The sequence below is a fragment of the Oryx dammah genome, unplaced genomic scaffold, assembly GCF_014754425.2.
Source record: "Oryx dammah isolate SB20612 unplaced genomic scaffold, SCBI_Odam_1.1 HiC_scaffold_26, whole genome shotgun sequence".
In the NCBI taxonomy this organism is placed as follows: domain Eukaryota; kingdom Metazoa; phylum Chordata; class Mammalia; order Artiodactyla; family Bovidae; genus Oryx; species Oryx dammah.
Genome location: NW_024070210.1, coordinates 52975055 through 52998517, shown reverse-complemented (window position 1 = coordinate 52998517; position 23463 = coordinate 52975055). Strand labels below are relative to the sequence as shown.

The following is a 23463-nucleotide window of genomic DNA, read 5'->3' as shown; positions in this document are numbered from 1 at the left end:
TGGAAAATGTGAGGTGTGGCATTGATGTTTTCTCCATGAGAAGTCCTACCCATGTTTTTTGTCTTGTTTCACAATTAAGTGTGTTTGAGAGTATAAAAATGGACTTTCTTAAAGTTTCTTTTCTGTAAAGTTTCTCAAATGCTACTTACTGGATAATATGTAGAACTGTTATTAATTTTCTTGTCCCTGTGCCTGAAATAGCGGCAGCAATCCTAGACGAAGCGTTCATTCTTAGATCTACCCTTCGTGATCTCAGGCCCTTTGGCCCTCTAAGTCCATTGCTAAAGTCTTTGTGGCTCATCTCCCCACCTCCACCCCCATTTAGCAATTATTCTCTCCATGGACTGGCTAAACATTAATTCAAATAATGAATACAAATTTAAATCCCTAGAATGTTAAAATACATCATTATGTTGCCTATTTTAACTTGTGCCTTTAAAAGCAGTTGAAATGGGGGCCTGTAGATTAAGAGGGCAGAGAACCAAGCTACAGTGCAGATAGGAATGGGTCAGAGAAAGCACATTGGAAATGTACAGATCTTGGGTGTGTTAAACGTATTAAGCACTAATGATCTGAATCATGAAAAAAAACTGGTAGAATTTGTTTCTTTGAATTCATTGATATCACTGATATCAAGATATCCGAAGAGCCTTTGGTTACAGTTAAAATAAAAAACAAAAAACGTTCTGCTGAAAAATGTTTAAAAAAAAGAGGTAAAATAAAATACATCATGAGTTTAGGGAGTTCATTAGTTGACCTTCAGGGTTTTCAGCATTTTCCTATATCATCCTTTCTTACCTCCCCATCTCTCGGTTTTAGCTGAATAGAATATGGGCCTGGTAGTCAGCAGGGCTAGAGAAGCAACATAGCTATTTATCAGGTTAGGAGAGGAGTGAAGAAACATGGTATCTGCTGGGGCTGAGAGTTCCCTAACCCTTTGACATAGGTTAGACCAAAGGCAGCCTTCGGTCTTTTCAGAGTTTGAAAGACCGCTTTCAGGGTTTGATTTTCCCCATTTTAATCTCTTCCTGAAAGCCCCTTTAAGGAAAGCCCCTGGAATGACACAACGTAAAAGTCACTCACACCTTTTAAAATCATTGTTCTCACTCACTATGCCTGAGAACTTCCTGCCTTATATATAGCATTACGTTTTTGCAAAGTGCCCTGAACTTTGATATAGGTTCTCAAAGAATATTTGTAAAATTATGCCCTGAGAAAACATTCTTTGAAATGAGTTAGTAATGTACAGAAGTCAAGAAGGAAAGAAATGAGGAAAGAAAGGATAATAATAAATTGACTTTAAAATGAACTGTCCTGTCTAATTGGGCAATGAAGTGTTCCCTCTTGAGCACCATTTAGCTTAATAGACCAAAAGATGGGAAAGGATTGCTCTTTCATAGATGAAGTAATTCACTCTAAAAGAAACATTTGGATATTTCTCTGGTAGAATTACCTGCTTTAGTAAATTATCAGTTCATCTTGTCTAACTGACAACTCAAAAAGCTAATTCCAAGAACAGGAAATTGGCTTTAATAGAATAGCTGTTTGTTTATTTTAGAGGGTGAGGATGGGTAAGGACCTAGTCAAGCTTATACTTGTGACATATTTTCAAAATATTTTAAACGAATAATAATTCCTCATAAGTGCTAGCCATCTTTCTGATTATTGGTGGTTGTGTTTGAGGTATGACTGATTTTTTAAACAAAGTTACCAAGGATATGCACCTGAAAAAAATCCCGTCCCATTCAGAACTTCAATTTGAACATCTGTACACTTATGCAAATGACTTTTTTTCTAAGCCTTAATTTTTTTGAGCTCTATTTTTTCAGAATTGCTTTCAGTGACTGTTCATTGTTTAGTCGCTAAGTCATGTCCGACTTTTGCAGCCTCATAGGCTATAGCCCACCAGGCTCCTCTGTGCATGGAATTTCCCAGGCAAGACCTGGGAGACCAGGGAGTTGCCATCTCCTTCTTCAGGGGATCTTCTCAACCCAGGGATCGAACCCGCGTCTCCTGTGCTGGCAGGATTCGGTACCAGTGAGCCACCAGGGAAGCCTATGACTGCTTTCAGTCCCTTTAAATAACAGGAAAGGCAAGATCAGGGCAGGAAATGGTAAGTAGTTAGGCTGATTTTCCTGGAGCACTAGACTGACTCCAGTCACCCCTCTGGGCATTGGTTTCTGCATCATCTCACAGAGAAGTCTCTTTTTGTCTGATGAGTACATTTTGATGTTACTGCCAGACCTTGCTTCTGAAGTTACTTCTCTATGTCCTGATGGTCCCTGACATGGCCTCGGACTTAGTCGTTGACTAAGAAAATTATTGCTGGGAAGTATGTAGCTTGAGGTCCTAAAATGCTTCACTAATAGAGATAGTTTTGTTTTGAAAAACAAGTAACAGTGGGAAGTAGATTTGCATTACTGATGCGATATAGTCTTTGCCTCTAAGGATTTAAAGCAAAAGCACACCTACTGTGGCCTTCCATAAAAGGAGATCAAACCAGTCAGTCCTAAAGGAGATCAACCCCAAATATTCACTAGGACTGATGCTGAAGCTGAAGTTCCAATACTTTGGCCACCTGATACAGAGCGAACTCACTGAAAAAGACCCTGATGCTGGAAAAGATTGAAGGCAGGAGAAAGGGATGACAGAGGATGAGCTGGTTGGATGGCATCACCAATTCAATGAACTTGAGTTTGAGCAAACTCTGGGAGATAATGAAGGACAGGGAAGCCTGGGGTGCTGCAGTCCGTGGAGTCACAAAGAGTCGGATATTAACTTAGCAGCTGAACAACAACAATGAAAGAGAAAGAAAAATTAAAGCATCCTAATTCTGCCCTAGGACATTCAATTGAAATTGTTTACCTTGAAGGGAAAAAATATTTTCCATCCACATCGTATTCATTTTGTTGTCCTGTCTCTTCTGTACGACAGGTGTGATATTGAAAGGAATTCTCTTGGATTGATAGTAATAAACCTTATTAAAACATAAATAATAAGGCCTAAAAAAAGGAGCAGGTGTATGGAAACAGCGTCTTCTAGCTCCAGTGGGTATTCTGCCAGACCTTTTACTCTGGACCTTGGTGAGAACATTTCAGTGCATTCCCTTTCCTGAACCAAATGCCATTAACATGGACAAACTGGTTGCTAGATGGAGTTCTCTTCCACATTCTGTATCTACTTTTCCTGACACCTTAGATGACACCTGCCGGGTTTTGCCATTTAAGATGTCCAAACTGTTGGGGAAACAAGGGTTCAACTCACTCTAAATCATCATATTGCCATGAAAATATAGCAGGACAGAATCTGGAAGATTATCCAGTGCAACACTGCACCTTGGGGCAGGGAATATCTACACTGTTCCCTAAGAGGGAAGCTGAGCCCTGGAGAAAGAGGTTCACAAAGTTTCACTCGTATCTGGTAAATTTCACAGCCTCCTAACCCAGCAGCTGTGTTCTTTCCCTGCTTCACTACACAGCGCTTAGAAGCCTCGCTCCCACTTCCTCTGCTTACCATCTCTTCGTGATGCCAGCCTTGCTGTGGGCTTTACCTAGAAGGTGGGGGAGCTGCTTGATCCCCAGTGGTTTCTTCCCATCACATTTTGAACCTGCTTCGTGTTACATCTCATACGAGGCCTCTGCAGTAGAAATAACACTGCTGAACTCACTGTATCTGAAAAGGAATATAATGACCTATCTCACTTCTGCTCATTCCTGCAATTCCAGTAGCAGCCCTTGCCAAATGCTACTGTCCTTGAAAGATAGGTGATGATGATGATGTTGATAGCTAATATTTTTTAAGCACTTACTATGTAGCTCAGCTGGTAAAGAATCGGCCTGCAAGGCAGGAGACCCGGTTCAATTCCTAGGTTGGGAAGATCCCCTGGAGAACGGATAGGCTACCCACTCCATTATTCATGGGCTTCCCTGGTGGCTCAGATGGTAAAGAATCCACCTTCAATACAGGAGACCTGGGTTTGATCCCTGGTTTGGGAAGATCCCCTGGAGGAGGGCATGGAAACCCGCTCCAGTATTCTTGCCTGGAGAATCCCATGGACAGAGGAGCCTGGTGGGCTACAGTCCATGGGGTCACAAAGAGTCAGACATGACTGAGCGACTAAGCACACATGTACTATGCACTTACTCTATAAGCACTTGGTTACCCTATAATAAGGGTGTGTGTGTGTATGTATGCTGGGCTCGGTTGTGTCTGCTTTGCGACTCCGTGGACTATAGCCCATCCAGCTCTTCTGTGCATGGGATTTTCCAGGCAAGAATACTGGAGCTGGTTGCCATTTCTTTCTCCAGGGAATCTTCCCAACCCGGGGATCAAACCTGTATCTCCTGCATTCCAGGCGTGTTCTTTACTGCTGAGCCATCAGGGAAACCCAGGAAGGAGGTAGGGATCATTTTAAAGGTGAGGAAAATAAAGCACAGAGAGATTTTTAAAAGCCACCCAGGTTCACAGAACTAGTAAGTAACAGGGCAGGAATTCAATCCCATCCTCTAGAGTTTGCAAAGTGAGCCTCTCCACTTCACTTTCAAGGTTGGACTTTTCTTTCTTCTCTCTTAAAAGAAAGGAGTGGGTTTCACTGTCATCCTTAGTTCACATACAGGAAAGCTGATGTAATAAGAGGAAGTATACTTGTGGCTTCTATGTACCCTCTTGGTATGCCTGGTGGTGCAGGTTCCCAGCTAGTGACGGTGAGACTTATAGCTGGAGAGACCCCCATGTGTGAGCGTGTGGAACGTGTGTGTGTGTGTTCTGATGATTTAAGATGGTAGCAGCCAATGGCATTAAAAAGGACCTGCTATTCTGAGCTCTGGCTCTGACAGTAAGATGTGCCTGTAGCAGCTGTTAGCAATCAGAGTGTGTTTCTATCTGACGTGAAATGTGCTGCCATTGCCTGTGAAGTAGATTTCAAAACCTCGCCGTACCAAAGTACCAAAGTGTGTGAATGGTGCATTTTTACTGCAAATTAGAAAGATTCACATATGCCAACGATAGTGTCATGCTCACTCAGGCTCTCTTAAATGACAGAGACACACATTGCTAAGTGCTGGCTAGCTGATAGGAGTCTGTACAGGACAGTCATAAAATGTCATCTGAAATGTTTGTCTGCAGACAAAAGAAGCTCCTTGGATTAGAGGAGCCGAAACTGAAAATGGAATAGGAAGGACAGTGCTGTGAACCTTATCTTGCTATCTTTTCACAGCTGTGGCATTCTTACCCCACCCCTAGTGAATGCCTTACATAAAAATAGATAGTTTCAAGGTAAACCCCCAAGATATACATTTTTTTTTCTTGCAGAGAAACATGACATTTATTAGGTGTTATGGTCTGGGAATTGATGCTTAGATGTCAGACCTTCTTAAAATAAATCTGATGATCTCTAAACTTGGTCTGGAGCCTCCATTCTCCTTCTGTCTCACGATCGCTTAATATCCTCAAGGCTCTGCTGCCTTTTTCTGTATTTCCCTTTCCAGTGAGGAAAGAGCTACTCACTCCTGCTTTCTCCCTTTGGAAACAGACATAAGAAACAACTGTGCTTCAGCTATCAGTGCATATTGTTATCAGTTGTCTAATTGATGTTATATATTATAACTAAGAATGGAAATGTTTCTTTAATAAGCACGTTTAAAGAACACGCATTTAGATAGAAAAAAATTCCTTGGGATCTTTGCTGATCATTCCTGTGTCTGGCTGAGTGGATTGTCTTAGAGAAACATTATAACAGAGAATTTTTTTAAAGAAAAATTACCATTGGCCTGTAATCCAGAAATGCAGCACTGTTGTATTCAGAGGTTTAGAACTTGCCATATCTGTTGCTTAGATGTTACTGGCTAGGTTCTGGAAATTAGAGGTGGTAAACCTAGTAGAAATTGTCTTCTAGGAATTGGTCACTAATCCTTCAAGATCCTAAAGTCTTAAAATGATTAGTATGACAACATCTACACTTCTGCTTCTGGCAAGTCTAAATAATTTGCTTGTGATTTTTAATAAAAACCAGAGCCTTCCTGATCTCTTGCCCAGAACTCCTTTCTCCCTGTTAATTCTGCAGTGACTTTGCAAAGTGGGATACAGTGTGAAGGTAGAGTAGGGGTCTGGGCCATGAGGCCATCGTCTTAACCATCGTCACCCCTGAAACGATCTGTAGTGCACGACATTTTTGGTGTCACCAGTCTGTGTTTCTGTGGCTATGCATGTGTTAGCATCTTAGCCTTCAATGGCTTAATATAGAGGAAAGCAAATGTATTTTCAAGGTTTAAAGTTACAAGTTATTTCCTTTTTTTTTGCCATGAATCCAAACAATTTGGTTAGGGAATATTTCTTAAACAATATGATCTAATATCCAGTGAACAGTAATTGATCTTCACAAAAACCAAGCTAATGGAGAGAAACAATAGGTTCCTTTGCCTGATGAGGTATGATGGCTTAACCTGGGTTCTTATTTTGACCTACTTCTGCACATCTTCAGCAGGTTATAGCACTGTTAAGAAGTCAGAGAAATTGTGCACTTGGAATTTGCACTCAGTTGCTAACTTTTTAGGCAGGAGACTTTGGCCCTTTAAAGAGGATTCTGAGACAAACAGAATGTTTTGATTGATTTATTCAGGGAACTGTGATGCTATGTGCTAAGCATGCAATGGACCAGACTGATAAGAAATCATATAGAACAAATAGATTTCTATGGGGTTGCCCAGGTTAGTCTGGTGGTAAAGAATCTACCTGTAATGTAGGAGGCATAAGAGACGCATGTTCGATCCCTGGGTTGGGAAGGTTCCCCCTAGAGGAGAAAATGGCAACCCACTCTCGTATTCTTGCCTGGAGAATCTCATGGACAGAGGAGCTTGGTGGGCTGTAGTCCATAAAGTCATAGAGTCTGACACAACTGAAGCGACTTAGCACACACGTACTGTGTCAATGGATTTTTCTGTCTTTGGACTGGTAATTGAATCACCAGGTTTGCTCATTTTTGTAACATTTCAAGTATCCATTGAAAAATAAAATCTTGTAAATTGAATTACCAAGATCATATAATGACTATAATTTGAGGTGTGGATAGGCAGGTCCAAAGTTAAGAGGGCTGTAAAATAGAGTGCTTATCTCTTGGGCTTAGGTGTGAGAATTTTGAGGTAATGGTGTAAAGTAAGGTCATTTCATAAAACACAGTTAGAGTAATTTTGATGTTTTTGGTAAAGCAGAAACTAGATAAGATCTACAGATTTGCTTCGGTTTTAAAGATGTTCTTTTCTGTTGTTGTCAAAAACAGACCTTGAATGATGAAAGCAAAGAGCTGACCCCATTGCTCTCAACTGTGAGCAAAGGAAGACGTAACCTAAATGTGGCACAATTGCTCTTGTTAAAGGGAAAAAAGGAATTGGTATCTAGAGTGAGGTTGATCGCTAGAAAAGATTAGCTGCAGTTCTGTGAGTCAGATGACATTTTTTTTTTTGGTCTAGTATTATCCAGAATTATATAAAGGACATATGTCTATTGTCGGAATAAAAGGTTTTAAGAAATTCTCTTGATCATAGTCTAACCTGTTAGTAAGATAAAATGGATTTTTTTCTTGCTGTATTAAATGTCTTAACCCACACTGAGAAATTTAAGGATTTTGATTAGACATATCTGATCTCAAGGTCCTAGAAAATCTCTAAGAACTTTATTTTGAAAAAATGTAGTTAATTCTAGAATCTTCAGTTCAGTTCAGTCACTCAGTTGTGTCTGACTCTTTTCGACCCCATGAATCGCAGCACACCAAGCCTCGCTGTCCGTCACCAACTCCCGGAGTTCACTCAAACTCATGTCCATTGAGTCAGTGATGCCATCCAGCCATCTCATCCTCTGTCATCCCTTTCTCCCCCTGCCCCAAATCCCTCCCAGCATCAGAGTCTTTTCCAATGAGTCAACTCTTTGCATGAGGTGGCCAAAGTACTGGAGTTTCAGTGTTAGCATCATTCCTTCCAAATCATTCCTTCCAGGACTGATCTCCTTTAGTGTGGACTGGTTGGATCTCCTTGCAGTCCAAGGGACTCTCAAGAGTCTTCTCCAACACCACAGTTCAAAAGCATCAATTCTTAGGCACTCAGCTTTCTTCACAGTCCAACTCTCACATCCACACATGACTACTGGAAAAATCATAGCCTTGACTAGACGGACCTTTGTTGGCAAAGTAATGTCTCTGCTTTTGAATATGCTAGGTTGGTCATAACTTTCCTTCCAAGGAGTGAGCGTCTTTTAATTTCATCGCTGCAGTCACCATCTGCAGTGATTTAGGAGCCCCCCAAAATAAAGTGTGACACTGTTTCCACTGAGGGGTCTTATCCCAGCTGAGAATAATTAGCTGAATGGCCAGTTACCTTTGTCTTCATTGTTGATTTCACATAACCCCACAAATCCTCAAAAACAAGTACATTCCGTTGTTCACAAAAGTGATGGAGATTAGATTAGGAAAGACCTCACAAAAGAGAAAAGTATTTGTGTTGCTGATTTTAACAGCATCATCTTTTGTTGGGTGAGAATTTATTCAGCATTTGACCTCCTGGATAAGTAAAATTAGGAAGCAAATTCTCTTACTGTTCAATTATTTTGTCCAAAGTTTTAGTTGGTAACCAATAATTACACACACACACACAAAAAGTATGCTGCCTTAAATTGAGGTCTTCTGTGCACGGCTGGGTAGTAGGAGAATTCAAGAAAGAGAACTTGATCTAAAAATCACAACCATCCACTGATCTTCTATATGAAAAGGCTGTTTCTTCTCCAATTTGACATAATTTCCCTGTCTAGGGATAAAAGTACCCGTTTGGATTTGGCTTTTAGCAAAGACACATGTGCATCAGGGAATGCGAGTCAGTTTCTCTGGAAAGCTTAATCCAGCAGAGATAGAAACATATCACAAAGGATTAATACTCAGTTCCCGTTGTCAGAACTCTCTGCATATTCACAGAAAGCCACATGACAGCATGTGCCTATATTCTTCATTCTGCAGAGATTTCCTGCATACACGGCTCAGCTTTCTCTGAATTCATATGGGGCCTTCTGGCCCAGAGGTTTAACTCTTAAGTGCCTAAGTTTTACTTGCTAAAGACTGAAGGAAAGAGTTACTGTTTCAAAACTCTGATTTTGTCGTATTTTAGATTTCGTTTGCAAATGCTTGATCTGTTGGAGAGTTTGAAGTATGTTTATGTGTAAGTATTTGGCAAGTATATGTAACACTTTTATTTTTAAAAATGATTTTTAAAAAGCTGTTACATTTTCAGCAGAAACCACAATCAAGTTAAAGCTTTTAAGAGGTGGCTTTAAATAGTACAAAAGGTATAGAACTTCGGTGGGGTGGGGGAAGGCGAAGTAAGGTACAGGACTTTTTTTTTTTCATGGCTGTAGTTTAACAGGGTCCTTTGAGTCAGACTTCCCTGGTGACTTAGACGGTAAAGAATCTGCCTGCAATGCAGGACACCTGGGTTCAGTCCCTTGGTTAGGAAGATCCCTTGGAGAAGGGAATGGCTACCCACTCCGGTATTCTTGCCTGGAGAATTCCATAGACAGAGGAGCCTGGCAGGCTACAGTCCACGGGGTTGCAAAGAGTTGGACAGTGAGCGACCAACACTTGAGTCAGACATAAACTTAATACCAAGGATTAGAATGTCAGAGGGTAACATGTGTTTATTGTGTATAAAATGTAGAAATCATGCCATTTCTATGATCCCTCTGCAAGACACCCCAAGTCCTGGTGAAAGGCTTAGTTCAGTGACTTTGCTTGTGACACTGTTAGAAGTGACTTCTCCATCTATGTGTTTGTGAAGCTGAGACAAAGATAGTGACATTTGAATTCATTAGTCACCTCAGGGCTTCCCAGGTGGCGCTAGTGGTAAAGAACCTGCCTGCCAATGCAGGAGACTTAAGGGGACCTGGATTCGATCCCTGGGTCAGGAAGATTCTGGAGGAGGGCATGGCAGCCCACTCCAGTATTCTTGCCTGGAGAATCCCCATGGACAGAGGAGCCTGGTGGACTACAGTCCATAGGGTCACAAAGAATCTGACACGACTGAAGCAACTTACACTCACATACACAGTCCCTCAGGAAGGCATTTTGGAAACCAACAATGAAAGAAAAACTTTAAGGGAGTCTAGTTAGCAGATGAAAATTACAGTTCTTTGAGTTTTTCTTTACTCTCTTTGTGGCAGAGCCTGTTGTGGGTAGTGAGGGAACCGCGTCCTGGTCCTTGCCAAGGATGATATGCCAAGCTTCCTAAAGCTTCCCGTTTATATAGGTCTTTTCATCTTCAAAGAGTTTTGCGAGCATTCATTTACCACCACCTGCCTGGGCGGTGGGAGTTATTCCCATTTTATAGATGGAGGAAGTAGAGATGTAAGCGACTTGCTTGAGGCCACCCAGGGAGTTGAGGGTCACGCGGAAATGCAGGATTGCCAATTCCATTTCTTAGCTGGGTCAGCCTCCACCTCTTACTCTCTCATGGCACTTCCCCTTGAGAGCCCCAGACTGACGATGACATAAACCTAAAAGCATCAAATAATTCTGAGGAAGAAAGAGACACCAAGCTTTATTGCCTTTTTTTCTTCCCCCTCTTTGGTGGCTGCCTCTACAATTAAACCCTAAGAAATCTAGACATAGAGAAGAAGCCATTTAACCCTCCTGAGGTTCATTTTCCACATGTGCAGAATGGGGCTTAATAAGACCCATCTGCCTACTTCAGAGTTGTTGTGAACACCAAAACCAAAAGAAGCCAATGAGGACAAAAACTTTAAAAACTGTTACAGAACTCTGCAAATATCAAGCATTACTGTTGCTGCCAGAAATGACCACAAGACAGCTTGACCTAAGGGGTAGGACTTTTTTATTAGGGCAATCATTGCTTTGGTGATGTCCAACTAGGATCAAGGACTATAATGAAGAAAATCCAAAAGTCAGTGGAAGAAGAGGCTATACCAGGGGTGCATACCAGTATTATATTTAGTATGTATTTAGTAGTAGACAAAATGGCAGAACAAGTTGATTATTAGTTTGCAGAGTATGTAATTGGAACTCGGCCTGCCTCACCCAGGAGGACTATTGACCATGCCTGGCCTGGGAAACAAATGCATTCTATACTCCAAGCCTTAGGTCCAGGGTGACAGAATATGCCAGACTGTTCGAATTCCACAGTCTGTTCTCTAGCACCCTGAAGCTGCATTGTGAGCTCTCTGCAAACCCTGATGGTGGCCTGGGGCCTTGGGCAACAACAATGAGAGAGTGGAGAGAGAAAAAGGCTCCCTTACTCCAGGCTACTCCAGCCACTCTGCAGCAGGGCTCACAAGCAGGTGAATTTCAGCCCCTACTTCTGACCCCTCAGCTGGGTACCATCAGAGTCCTTGGAGACCCTGAAACTAGTGATGCCAGACCAGAGGGGCTATAAAACTATAGAAGTCAGGAGTCACCAAAGTCCCTCCAGGGAACCAGGTAAAGACTCCCTATTCCCCCCACAGCTGGCCTTGACATGCAAGCCAGACTGCCATCCAGGCAGCTGCTGAAGCCTTTAATACCCCAGCAGTTTTAAACAGGGGATAAAATAAAGTGACTAATCCATAAAGGACTCAAGCCATTTTTTGCTGAAAATAAAATCAAATGCCTTAGGGTTTTTCTTTTTAATCTTTATTGGTTTTTATGCTTACAAAAGTAATACATGTTGGTAGTAGAAAAAATTCAAACTTTAGAGGAATATGTAACATAGCAGGTGAAAAGTCCTCCATAGTCTCAGCCTTCCAGGAAAAATACTGCCAACAGATTGGTGTAAAACTACTTTTTTTTTTTTTTTTAAGCAGCAGTTCTTGACAGTTTTTGCAAAACACACACAATTGCTTAGCATTCATATATGTGACATACTGTCATGGATGTACCCAGGGTTTGCCCATTTCCTAGCAAGTCTAGCAGTAATCCCACCCTGTTCAGACCAATTCAAGAAAGTATATGGTTATGCAAGTGAGCTAGAGTGAAAGATATTATTGGGATAAGCTTAGGTCTGTATTAGTTTATTTTTTATATGAGCCATTAAAATCTTTAATTTTTTTTTTTGCTATTATTAGCAATGAATGCCTGTGACACATCCCACATTGATTGCAACATGCTGCTGTGTTGTACCAAACAGTTAAGTGCCAACGTTGTAAAGGACTGCTGTGGTAGCTGGTATGAACCGCCTGTCGTATTATTTGGAGGATAAGCTGCTTTTCTCTATCCTCACTTTGGAAAGAGCTTAAAGTCTGCAGAAAAGAATTTCATTTCGCTATAAGGCAGGATTTCTTATCAACAATAACAATAATAATAACTGTTTTGAGTGCCAACTCTTTCTAAGAATTGTGTGGTGTGCATATATATAGAATACATATATAAAATGGTCGTATGTGCTATGTTGTGTAGACATTATATCACTGACTCTTCAAATAGGAAACGGAGACTGAGAGGTAGTTGAAGTAACTTTCCTGGTCTTAAGAAGTGTTCAGCATTGGTACTGGTCACCCTAAGGTCCCAAAACTCTAGTTGGTATTTTATAAAACTGAGAAGAATGGTCTCAGAAGGTTGATGATTATTTCCAGTTATAAACCAGAAAGACATCTTGACATCAATTCTCAGTAGTATTAAGTTTAACTAGATTACCTATGGGATGTCTTTTGATCCTCGGTTAATGATTTCTTACCAGGAGCAGTTTTCCTGATGTTTGAAGGTATTGGAGACATTCAGCTTGACTGTGCAGTATGAGGAAGGGGCAGGACCAAGGGGGTGCAAGACTTTGAACTAGAGAAAAAGACAAAATGTGTCCACCTTCCAGGCTTACTTCTTCCTAGCTCTCTGACATTGGGCAAGTTATCTAGCCTCTCTGAGCTTCAGTTTTGTCATCTGAAAAAATACAGATGATGATGACATGATACCACCTACATTGTAGGGTTGTTAGAACAGCAGATTAGATAATGCCTGACATGTTAGAAGCCTGAATATTTGTAGATATTATTGATTACTATCTGGACTTCCCTGGTGGCTCAGATGGTAAAGCGTCTGCCTACAATGCGGGAGACCCGGGTTCAATCCCTGAGTCGGGAAGATCCCCTGGAGAATGAAATGGCAACCACTCCAGTATTCTTGCCTGGAAAATCCAGTGGATGGAAGAGCCTGGTAGGCTACAGTCCATGGGGTCACAAAGAGTTGGACACGACTGAGCGACTTTCTTTTTCTTTCTTTTGATTACTATCTATCCATTTAGATTATTGTTGAGAGATCACTCTTCACCCACAGATTGAAGTGATGGAGACAACTCTCATGCAATTACATTTTAAAAATTTTTTGTATTTTTTTAATTCTTGGGGAGAATGGGCATTTTTCTCTGGACCAAGATAACACCAGAAATAAGTCTGAGAAACAAGTCAAGTGTTGAGAACACCAAAGTCTTGTTATCTTCTATAATGAAAAGTAGAAAGCAGACTTTTTTCAGAGGTGCAGTGCTAAATGACAGCCCAGCTTAAGGACCACTTGGCTAATTAGCACACCTGCATTCCAGAATTTCCTGACGCCCCATTGCCACTTGTTGTTAGCTCCTTGAAAACTGCAGAAATTTGCCTGTGCAGGTGTGGAGAGCTGCTTGAATTATTTAGGGGGCATGAAGGAGCAAATTATTTAGGCAATAGAGCTGAAAATGTGGGCAAATTAGAATTTTTCATAGCAAGATTGTTCATTGTTAAGCCAGTTCATGATTATATGTGCGCATCTTGCTTCAGCTATTCCATGCTACACAATAAACTCTCTTTGCTGCAATGAATATGGATGTGGACTAATTTAATCAATATACTTGTGACAGTAGTGGTGTCTGACAGATTTCATCCTTTGAAATACTGGCTGAGTTAATATGTGCAGTATATATATGGGCCAAGACTCATAATTTTTGTTACAAGAAGATTATTTTGAAAAGGCACAACACTGCCTGTTAGAAAATGGAAAAGCCTGAGGGATGGAAAGTGAAGGGCAGGGAGATTTTTGTCCTGTTCCCTCTTATTGGTCTGAAAATGCCAATTTGTGGAGCTGAACTGCTTTCTTTTTGAAAAATTTGTGAGGCATTGACTATTTTTTTTTCCTCTTTGATACGTCTGAATTCTGTATCTTGACTAAAAAAGGTAGAAGGAGGTGGTTTTTTGTGCATTGTTGGATTGAATGGAAGATTGAGTAAGTGCCCTGCTCTGATCTGCAAATGTTTGCTTTCTGGAAAGATCAACACATGATCAGATCACTTTCAGAGAATTTGCTTTTGGGGGCAAGTGGATTTTAGTCATTTCCTAAAGAGCACTTGCGTTTGAAATTTTCTTCTGAGCTAAGAGAGCCACCCAAAGAGGTAGGTTAGAAGAATAGTTCAACCCAATGAATTAAAATATCAGAACCTGGCTTTGACGAACCCTCCCATCACCTCACCACGAGATTCCTAGGGAAGCTTGTTCTAATCTGGAATCTTTGGCCAACACTGCCCACTGGAGCCAAGCACAAACACAGTGCAGGGACCAAAGGTCTAGGCAGTTCGCCCCTCGCTTGACAGTGCAGGGCAGTCTACAGTGAGTCCATTCATAGGAAGCATCTTGGCTTCCATAAAGTCTTGTAAAATATGTCACAGCTAGAGTGCCCTCCAGAGCTGCAGCAAGACTGAAGAGCAAGAGTTTGGGAGCCTGACTTAGGCCAATGGTCCTTTGTGGTAGTAACTCCAAACTCTGAATTTATACCACAGTGACTTTCCCACCCCCGCTCCCAACCTCTCCCTAGCCTGGTTGAGAGCCATCCCAAGGGTAGAAGTTCTGGGTTGGGGTGCCAATCCCAGGGGCAGCCCCATCATGAGCAAACCCTTCCTTGCCAGGCTTCCAGACCACTTTCAAGATTCCAGGAGCCATTGGTAGGCATTTTGGTCACTGCCTTACACATCATCATGGCACTTCTCTTGGATCATCCACTAGCGATCCAGGCACTGAACAGCTGTACACCATTTTCCATTTGGTCCAGATACATAGAGTTCTACTCAGTGGTCCCTATTAGGCCTGCCTCGTGCTTTTCCTATCTTATCAAGGACTAAATAGGTATGCTTGATCTCCCCATTCCTAAGATGAAATGAAAATGACCCTTAGGCTTCCTTGGTGGTCAGTGGTTAAGAATTCCCTTGCCAATGCAAGGAATATGGGTTCAATCCCTGGCCCGCAAAGATCCCACATGATTCTAGGCAGCTAAGCCCATGCATTACAGCTACTGAGCCTACGTGCTGCAAATCCTGAAGCCCATGCTCTGCAACAAAAGAAGCCATCACAATGGAAAGCCCACACACCAAAATGAAAAACAGCCCCCTCTCACCACAGTGCAGCTCACAGCAATGAAGACCCATTGCTAGAGAAAGCCAGCACAAAGCGATGAAGACCCAGTGCAGTCAAAGATAGATGCTGCTGCTGCTAAGTCGCTTCAGTCGTGTTCAACTCTGTGCGATCCCATAGACGGCAGCCCACCAGGCTCCCCCTCCCTGGGATTCTCCAGGCAAGAACACTGGAGTGGGTTGCCATTTCCTTCTCCAGTGCATGAAAGTGAAAAGTGAAAGTGAGGTCTCTCAGTCGTGTCCGACCCTTCGCGACCCCATGGACTATAGCCTACCAGGCTTTTCCATCCATGGGATTTTCCAGGCAAGAGTATCTGGAGTGGGATGCCATCGCCTTCTCCGCAAAGATAGATAAATAAACTTTTTTTTTTTTTAAAGAAAATAACTCTTGAAAGGCCCAAGTTTAGTGCTAGTATTGCTTTTCACTTTGATGCTGACTTAAACTATAAAGGGCCTAACAAGATTTGTCTAATTTTTCTTAATACAGCTTGAGGTGAGGTATAAGCAGAAGCAGCTCCGTGTCTGTCTTCCTTATTTCTTATATCAGTTGAATTTAATAGATCGGGCTTCCCTGGTGGCTCAGATGGTAAACAATTTGCCTGCAGTGCAGGAGACCCAGGTTCAGTCCCATCCCCTGGAGGGGGAAATAGCAACCCACTCCAATATTCTTGCCTGGAGAATGCCATTGTTAGAGGAGCCTGGTGGGCTACAGTCCACGGGGTCACAAAGAGTCAGACATGACTGAATGATGAACACTTTCGAGTACTTTGTGTGGTCTGTTTATTCTCTTCCTGAGGGTTTGGGATAGGGGAGGCTGGTTCTCATTACAGACTAGTTCATTCACATAGGAGAATCCAGGCAATAACTTTCAGTTGATACCACCTTTCAGGCTTTTTCTACTACCACTTGGGTTTTGTCTCTAAAAAACACTGGGCAAAATCATCTCTCTCTAGAGCTGCAAACAATCTATGGCATAAAACTTTGCCTCTACCATATATTAAAAATATTGGAGGAGCCAAAAGTGTGTAACATTACTAGAGTTTAGATTTAACAAAGAATTCTCCTTGAAGAAATCAAGCCAGTCTCTAAGATGAGGAGGCCAACTTTGCGTTCATGTTCGTGTTAGTCGCTCAGTCGTGCCCGACTCTTTGCGACCCCATGTACTACAGCCCACCAGGCTCCTCTGTCCATGAGATTTTCCAGGCAAGGATACTGGAGTGGATTGCCATTTCGTTCTTGAGTGTGATCTTATAACATATTAAGCTGCATAATTCCAAATAGACGTATTAGTGTACAAAGACAGCATTATTGGGGTATTAGAAGGCTTTGGGTTTATGGCACATTTATTTAATGTGAGATTTTGAACAGTGTCTAACTCTGGACAATGAAACTAAGTAAGTCAACACTAAAAGTGATTGATAGGAAAAGGACTCACTAAAAGACCCTGCAGTACTTGTAGTCCCCTTGAAAGGAAGTTAACGGGAACACATCATGTATAATGAGGTTAAGTCCAGTAATGCATGCTCTTTCAAAGTATCGAATATAACATTACATCAGATCTAGAGTAAGTGGTTGTGGAAATTATCCCTGGATATGATGTGATATGACATTGGAAGAAACTGTGCTCAATATGACATTGGACTCTGTGTACATGTGTTAGTTACACCATGCAATATCAATACATTCCATAGACCAGTCATTGCTTTGTGTGAGGCATGGCACTAGGTAGGGTCTTTATGAAAATGAAATAGACTTGGGCACTTGTAATTTGTGTTTATGTGTGTGACTTAGTAGATAATCTAAATATCCAGTAGTGAAAACCATGAAAATAAATTTAGTGTAATGGCGTGTTTCAGGTAAACTGGTGAATGTTACCATCCTGTATATTTAGCCTAGTGTCGATTCTTTATTTCACACATAAATTATATTTAAGAGGTGGTCCAAGTACTTTGTTTTGCCTAATTATTCTATTCCTTAAGTTATTTTTTAATCCTTAATTATGCTCTTTCCAACTCTGCTCAAGATAAAATATGTTTGCTTAGAATTGTGCTTTATCATATTTGGGAACTTTGGTGTAATATATATTAATTATTTGGTTATTCTTCCAGTATGAGACATCTTTAAGTAATCAGTTAGATAGAAACACATGCATGCTGTACCAGAAAATCAATTTTCAGCGTAAACAACTCAGAAGCTACATATTCTATTTGTCCAGATTCATCACTATTAAATTCTGATAGGATATTAACGTTATGGTTGAAAGGTTTTGATCGTACACAAATGGACTAATTTTTAACACATGGCAAGTCCATTCATTTAAAAAAGATGAGTAAGGAATTCTTACCAACATATGTAACTTATTAATATCTTGAATTGAATCGTTTTCCTAAGTAGTCTTAACTTTTTGGAGTCTATTTTTCTTCACCTACCAAGCTACAATGCTCTAGCCAACACAGATTTATGACCTTTAAAAAATAATGATGGAAAATGAGATCGGAGGAAACATTTTAGTATCTGCTTTGCTCTGAGGCCTAAACTGTGAACTCTCCAGTTCTTGAAGGCTTTGAAATGCTGATTCCAGTCTTCTTGTGGGTTCTTAAACACCTTCTCAAATGACCCATTTTAATAACCTGAAAGCTATTATATAACGAGCAGCCATAATTTAGTCCAGGGCTCTAGGGGGACCCTCACAGTTCAGCAATGAATAGTTAATGCAGTATAATGTTTAGCAGGTTATTAGTTTTCACGATACAAATGCTGATCAGGGAACGCTTTTATAAGGTGTTTAAAAGAAAATGTAATTAACTGGTTGTGTGCTTCTGTTGCAGCTCAAATTGAAATTATTCCATGCAAGATCTGTGGAGACAAATCATCAGGAATCCATTACGGTGTCATTACATGTGAAGGCTGCAAGGTAAGCCTTTTTAATTGTTGTTGTTGTTTCTATTAATGTTCAGGGCGGGGGTATCTTTGTGACTTTTATTTTTTACTTCTACGATGCCTAAAAATTCAACCCCTTAGCATTTTGAGTGATGAGAAACAACAGGACGAAATAAGCATTGGGTGTACATTACAATGAAGGAAGTTTTATATATAGATATATGTGTGTATACACACACGCACACACACACATATAAAATGCCTCTCATCAAAATAATGGGAGGCTGGAGAGAAGCGTTTGAGTGTGGCTCATTTGTCACTTCCAGTCCCAGCATTGATATCTCTCTGGTTATCTTCTTTCAAAAAAGAGATGACTCTAGACTTCTGTAATGTCCCTGTTATAAGCTTTATAAGAAAGAGTTTCCGAGAAGTTTAATGGGAATGCGATTGAAAATCTGATTTATTGTTGGCACACAGATGTTGATACATCTGGTCAAACTGTGGCAAGATTTTTGGGAAGAACTGAGTTCTGGTCCCAGGGCCGCCACTTGTTCTTATTGTCTTAGGCACGTCTTCCTCTTTTAGTGACTCTGTTTCTTCATCCATAAAGTGACATTCTTCCTGTCTTTTAGAACTATTCCAAGAATAGAAATAAAAACTATAAATAGTCCTTATAAGCTGAAAAGTGCTATTTAAATCTAATAGTCTTCTTGCTGTTGTTACTGTTTTAATCATTACCGATGCTGATCACAGGGCAACATGTACAGCACATACATAATGTGGGAATGGAAAATAGAGATGTTTCTGCTAATCATTCAAGACCCCTGCACCTAGATTGCCTCTGTTATTCAAATTTCAATTTATTAAGATTTAAATCCTCCTGCTTATCTTGGAAGGATCTTGAGACAGCTTGCTTACAGGATAAAACAGTGCAAAATAAACAGGAGAGAAGCTATTTAGACACGCAGGAGGCCGCTGCTTGCTGCTACTGAGCCAGTTGCAGCTACTGAGGACAGTTGCTTGCTACTGAACCAGGCCTGGATTAGCCCTAAAGTGTTTGGAGGCTGAAGCAAAAAAATAAAATCCACATATTTGGTTAGCTTTTCTTTAGTGAAATTAGAAAATACAATGTCATAAAATGCAAAACCACCTTCACACACAAATAACTACTGAGAGACTTAAAAGAAATTTCCCTCATAGCATCCTTATGTCTTTGTTTTACTGCTAATCATTCATTGTAACATTTACCATTTTGTAAGTGTACAAATGCTTCATATCAATCTCATCTTGGGGACGCTTGAGATTTCCACACACTGACTACATACTTTTTTTTTTTTTTAATTCACTCATCTTTAGAAATAGAGAACTTTCTACTCAAAGGAAACTGAATTATTCATCTCTCTGGTAACCCTCAAGACCTCAAGGTTCTGTATTAGCAAGGAAAATAAATTATTTCCTCAATTTGCCCTCCCTCCAAATTAATTACTGAATTAAAACAAATGAAATCAGCTGCCTGGCCTGTGTTACCCCAAGCTGTAAGGAAGAGAGGGATCTGTCTATGACAGCTGTCATTTCATTGATTTTTGAGGTTAATTTGGCTGATGTGACTGGACAGTTGTCACATGTCATCCTCACCCACTCTGTGTTCGCACCTTCTTGTCCCTTGTAGGGGATGGCATAGCCTCCTTCTTTCTCTTTTTTTCCCCTGTTTTTAATTGGAGGATAATTGCTTAGCATGGCCCTTCTTGATGAAAGGTGTATAGCCAGCAGTGCTCCTCTACCAGGAGTTCCAAGCACACTTGATTTTTGTGCATTGCCTATCACCTAGGTGTTTTCTTAAGTGGATAGGTCCCAAGCAGACAAAGCTGCTCACTCTGTCTGTGTCTCTCAGTAATGCCACACATAGTTTAATGTGGCAAATTGAATTGAATACAGAACCTAGGAATGGCATCCAGGGCAGGGCCAGGGAGAGGGCGCAGGCTACTTCATAGGAAACACCCCAGCAGTTCTGAAGATTAACAACACGCTATTCAAAAAGATTTGAATTGATTCCCTGAGTACCACTGTTTACAGAGGCAGAAACAATGTGTGTTTTCTTTGTTTATTTATGACAAAAATGAAAGTGACAAGAAAGCAAAGGGCAGCTATTATTTCCCTGTTGCCATTTTCCTAGACTCCCTTCCAGGTCTTGTGCAGCCTCAGTGCCAAAGTGGTTTTGGTTATCTGCAGTTCTGTTTTTCATCACTATTGACTTTATACAATGGAAATATCAAAAACAATTAAAACCTAATTTTATTAACAGATTGGGCCTATGCCCAGTCTAGGATCTATACAGTAGTATGTGTTTATATTTGATGAGTGTAGTATTTGTTCTGTACCATAGTTTCTGCCTCAATTAACATTTTTTAATTGATGTATAGTTGATTTACAATGTCATGGTAGTTTCAGGTGTACAGCACAGTTATTCAGAATCTTTTCCAGATTATTTTCCCTTATGTGTGTGTTAGTTGCTCAGTCGTGTCCAACTCTTTGCAGCCCTATGGACAGTAGCCCACCAAGCTCCTTTGTCCATGGGATTTTCAGGCAATAATACTGGAGTTGGTTGCCATTTCCTTCTCCAGGGGATCTGCCCAACCCAGGGATTGACCTGGATCCCCTGCATTGCAGGCAGATTCTTTAACATCCGAGTATAATCCCCTAGTCTATACAGTAGGTCTTTGTTGGTTATCTATTTTATATATGGTGGTATGTACATGACAACTAACATTTTCATCTCTAGTAGGAGTGAAGTCAAGAGATTTCTACTTTTGCCAGTGGTGTTAATGATTTATCATATTCTAACCAGATGGAGATGGTTGTATCATAACAGATTGTCAATAATTTATCTCTGTGATAGAATCATCAAATTTAAGGAAAATTTCTGATTAGACTTCCCTGGTGGCTCAGATGGTAAAGCGTCTGCCTACAATGTGGAAGACCTGGGTTCGATCCCTGAGTCGGGAAGATCCTCTGGAGAAGGAAATGGCAACCCACTCCAATACTCTTGCCTGGAAAATCCCATAGACAGAGGAGTATGGTAGGCTACGTTCCATGGGGTCACAAAGAATCAGACACGACTGAACAACTTCACTTTCACTTTTATGATTAGATATATAAATAGGTATCTAATAAGAAAAAAAAAAGTGACTCAGTCTTTGTCTGAAAAAAATCACTTTGTGAATGTATCTTGAATTGCATTTTAAAAACAACAACCTGAAGCCACAAGAAATCGTAGGACCTATATATAGTCACTGAAATGATTCTGTCTTCACCACATACTTGCTCAGGTAAGCATTACACATGAACAGCATAAGTGGATGTCTTTTTAGCTCTTTTTCTGGTCCCTGAGTATTCCCAGCTCACTCTCTCTAAGTCCCTTTGGCTGTGTGCAGAGAGACAGCACAGTGTCAGACTTATGTTCTGATTCTTGAGCCAGACTGCCTGGGTTCAAGTCAGAGTTCTGCTATTTACCAGTTTGAGCAGCTACCCAACCTCTCTGTGCCTCTGTTGTTGCATACGTTTAGGAAAAGCACTCACAAGAGTGCTAGTGTAAGAAGCACTCATTGAGTATTGGTTCTGCTTGTTATTCTTGGGCAAGCCTGAGTAATGTGCTCTGAATAGTCAGACACTATTTCCAGGACATCTGTGAGTCCAGTCTTGATTTTGTGACCATTCACAATTTGATATGTAGCTCTGCCAATATAAACAACGAAAATACGAGCACCCCCTGGGGTGCTTTATAAATGCTATAAGGAATCTAAAGACACAGAAGACGAGATTGGGTGCATTCAGGGTGGTGTGGCTAGAGACATGGCAGTTCAGTGATTAAGATTCCGCGCTTCCGTTGCAGAGGACTTGGGTTCGATCCCTGGTTGGGGAACTAAGGTCCCATGTGCTGCACGGCAGCAAACAAGCCCAGCTACTGAGGCTCTGCACTCAAGAGGCCATGCTCTGCAACTGGGAAAGCCCCTGAGTGGCAAAAGTATAGAAATCCCACCTGCCACAGCAAAGATGCAGCACAGCCAAAAGCAAACCGAAAAAAAATGACCGACTGCTTCCTTCATGCAGTTCACAGTCTACTTGTGGAGATGAGACATTTGTAGCATATGAAGAACGCAATACTAGGGTGAGGCCACAGTCTGAGATGTGACCCACGAAGCACACATCCACTAGGCATCCAGAGCCTAAAAATGGGCAAGCCTTGGTTGTATTCTAGGGACAAGATGTAGTAGCCTGGTTTGACAAGAGTAGCGGGTTACTTCGGAGAAGGCAATGGCATCCCACTCCAGTACGCTTGCCTGGAAAATCCCATAAATGGAGGAGCCTGGTAGGCTGCAGTCCATGGGGTCACTAGGAGTCGGATAAAACTGAGCAACTTCACTTTCCCTTTTCACTTTCATGCATTGGAGAAGGAAATGGCAACCCACTCCAGTGTTCTTGCCTGGAGAATCCCAGGGATGGGGGAGCCCGGTGGTCTGCTGTCTCTGGGGTCGCACAGAGTCAGACACGACTGAAGCGACTAAGCAGCAGCAGCAGCTGCGGGTTACTTTCTCTAGACAGTGTAAGATAAGGTTAGATAGGTATGCCATCCCAAATTTTTAAGACCTCTGTTATGCCAAGGTTTTTATTATAAAAATATTGCCCTTGTTCTTTGGAAATAAGAAACAATGTATTAGCACTGGGCGAGCACTGAATACTGCATTTCAGAAGACTGTTGAATCCAGGCCTAGAAGGGCTTAGCTCTGTCAGAAAAGATGTTTCTGAGCTTTTGGAACAGAAAGTAGTCCCAGCCTTGGGTGAGCACTAGCAGGGGGTGTCATGTAGGCAGGGCATGCTTGCCAGGGAGGAGGGGCCAGGCCGTGGAGCATGGAGACAGAGGAGAAGACCAGAAATAAAATGAGAGGCTGCTTTTCAGGGTTCAGGTTGGCTCTTCAAAGTGAAACAAATGCTGACGTGTTTATGGTTGAGGCTTTCTTTTGAGATATGGCTTCCTTGGTAGCTCAGCTTTTAAAGAATCTGCCTGCAACGCAGGAGATCCTGGTGTAATTCCTGAGTTGGGAAGATCCACTGGAGAAGGGATAGGCTACCCACTCCAGTATTCTTGGCTTTCCTGGTGGCTCAGCTGGTAAAGATTCCCCCCACCCCGCAGTGGAGGAGA

At 41.3% G+C, this 23463-nt stretch overlaps 1 protein-coding gene across 2 annotated transcripts in view; it reads left to right on the top strand.

Moving 5' to 3' along the window:
- The window catches only part of RORA (RAR related orphan receptor A), a 111398-nt gene that overhangs the window by 44757 nt on the left and 43178 nt on the right, over nucleotides 1–23463 (top strand). For both annotated transcript variants that reach the window (XR_005718702.1, XM_040226661.1), the window contains exon 2: nucleotides 18215–18300. Coding sequence is in view for 1 of the 2 variants with exons in the window: in XM_040226661.1 (XP_040082595.1) it covers nucleotides 18215–18300 (86 nt within the window). In the remaining variant the exon portion in view is untranslated. The remainder of the gene's footprint in view (nucleotides 1–18214; nucleotides 18301–23463) is intronic.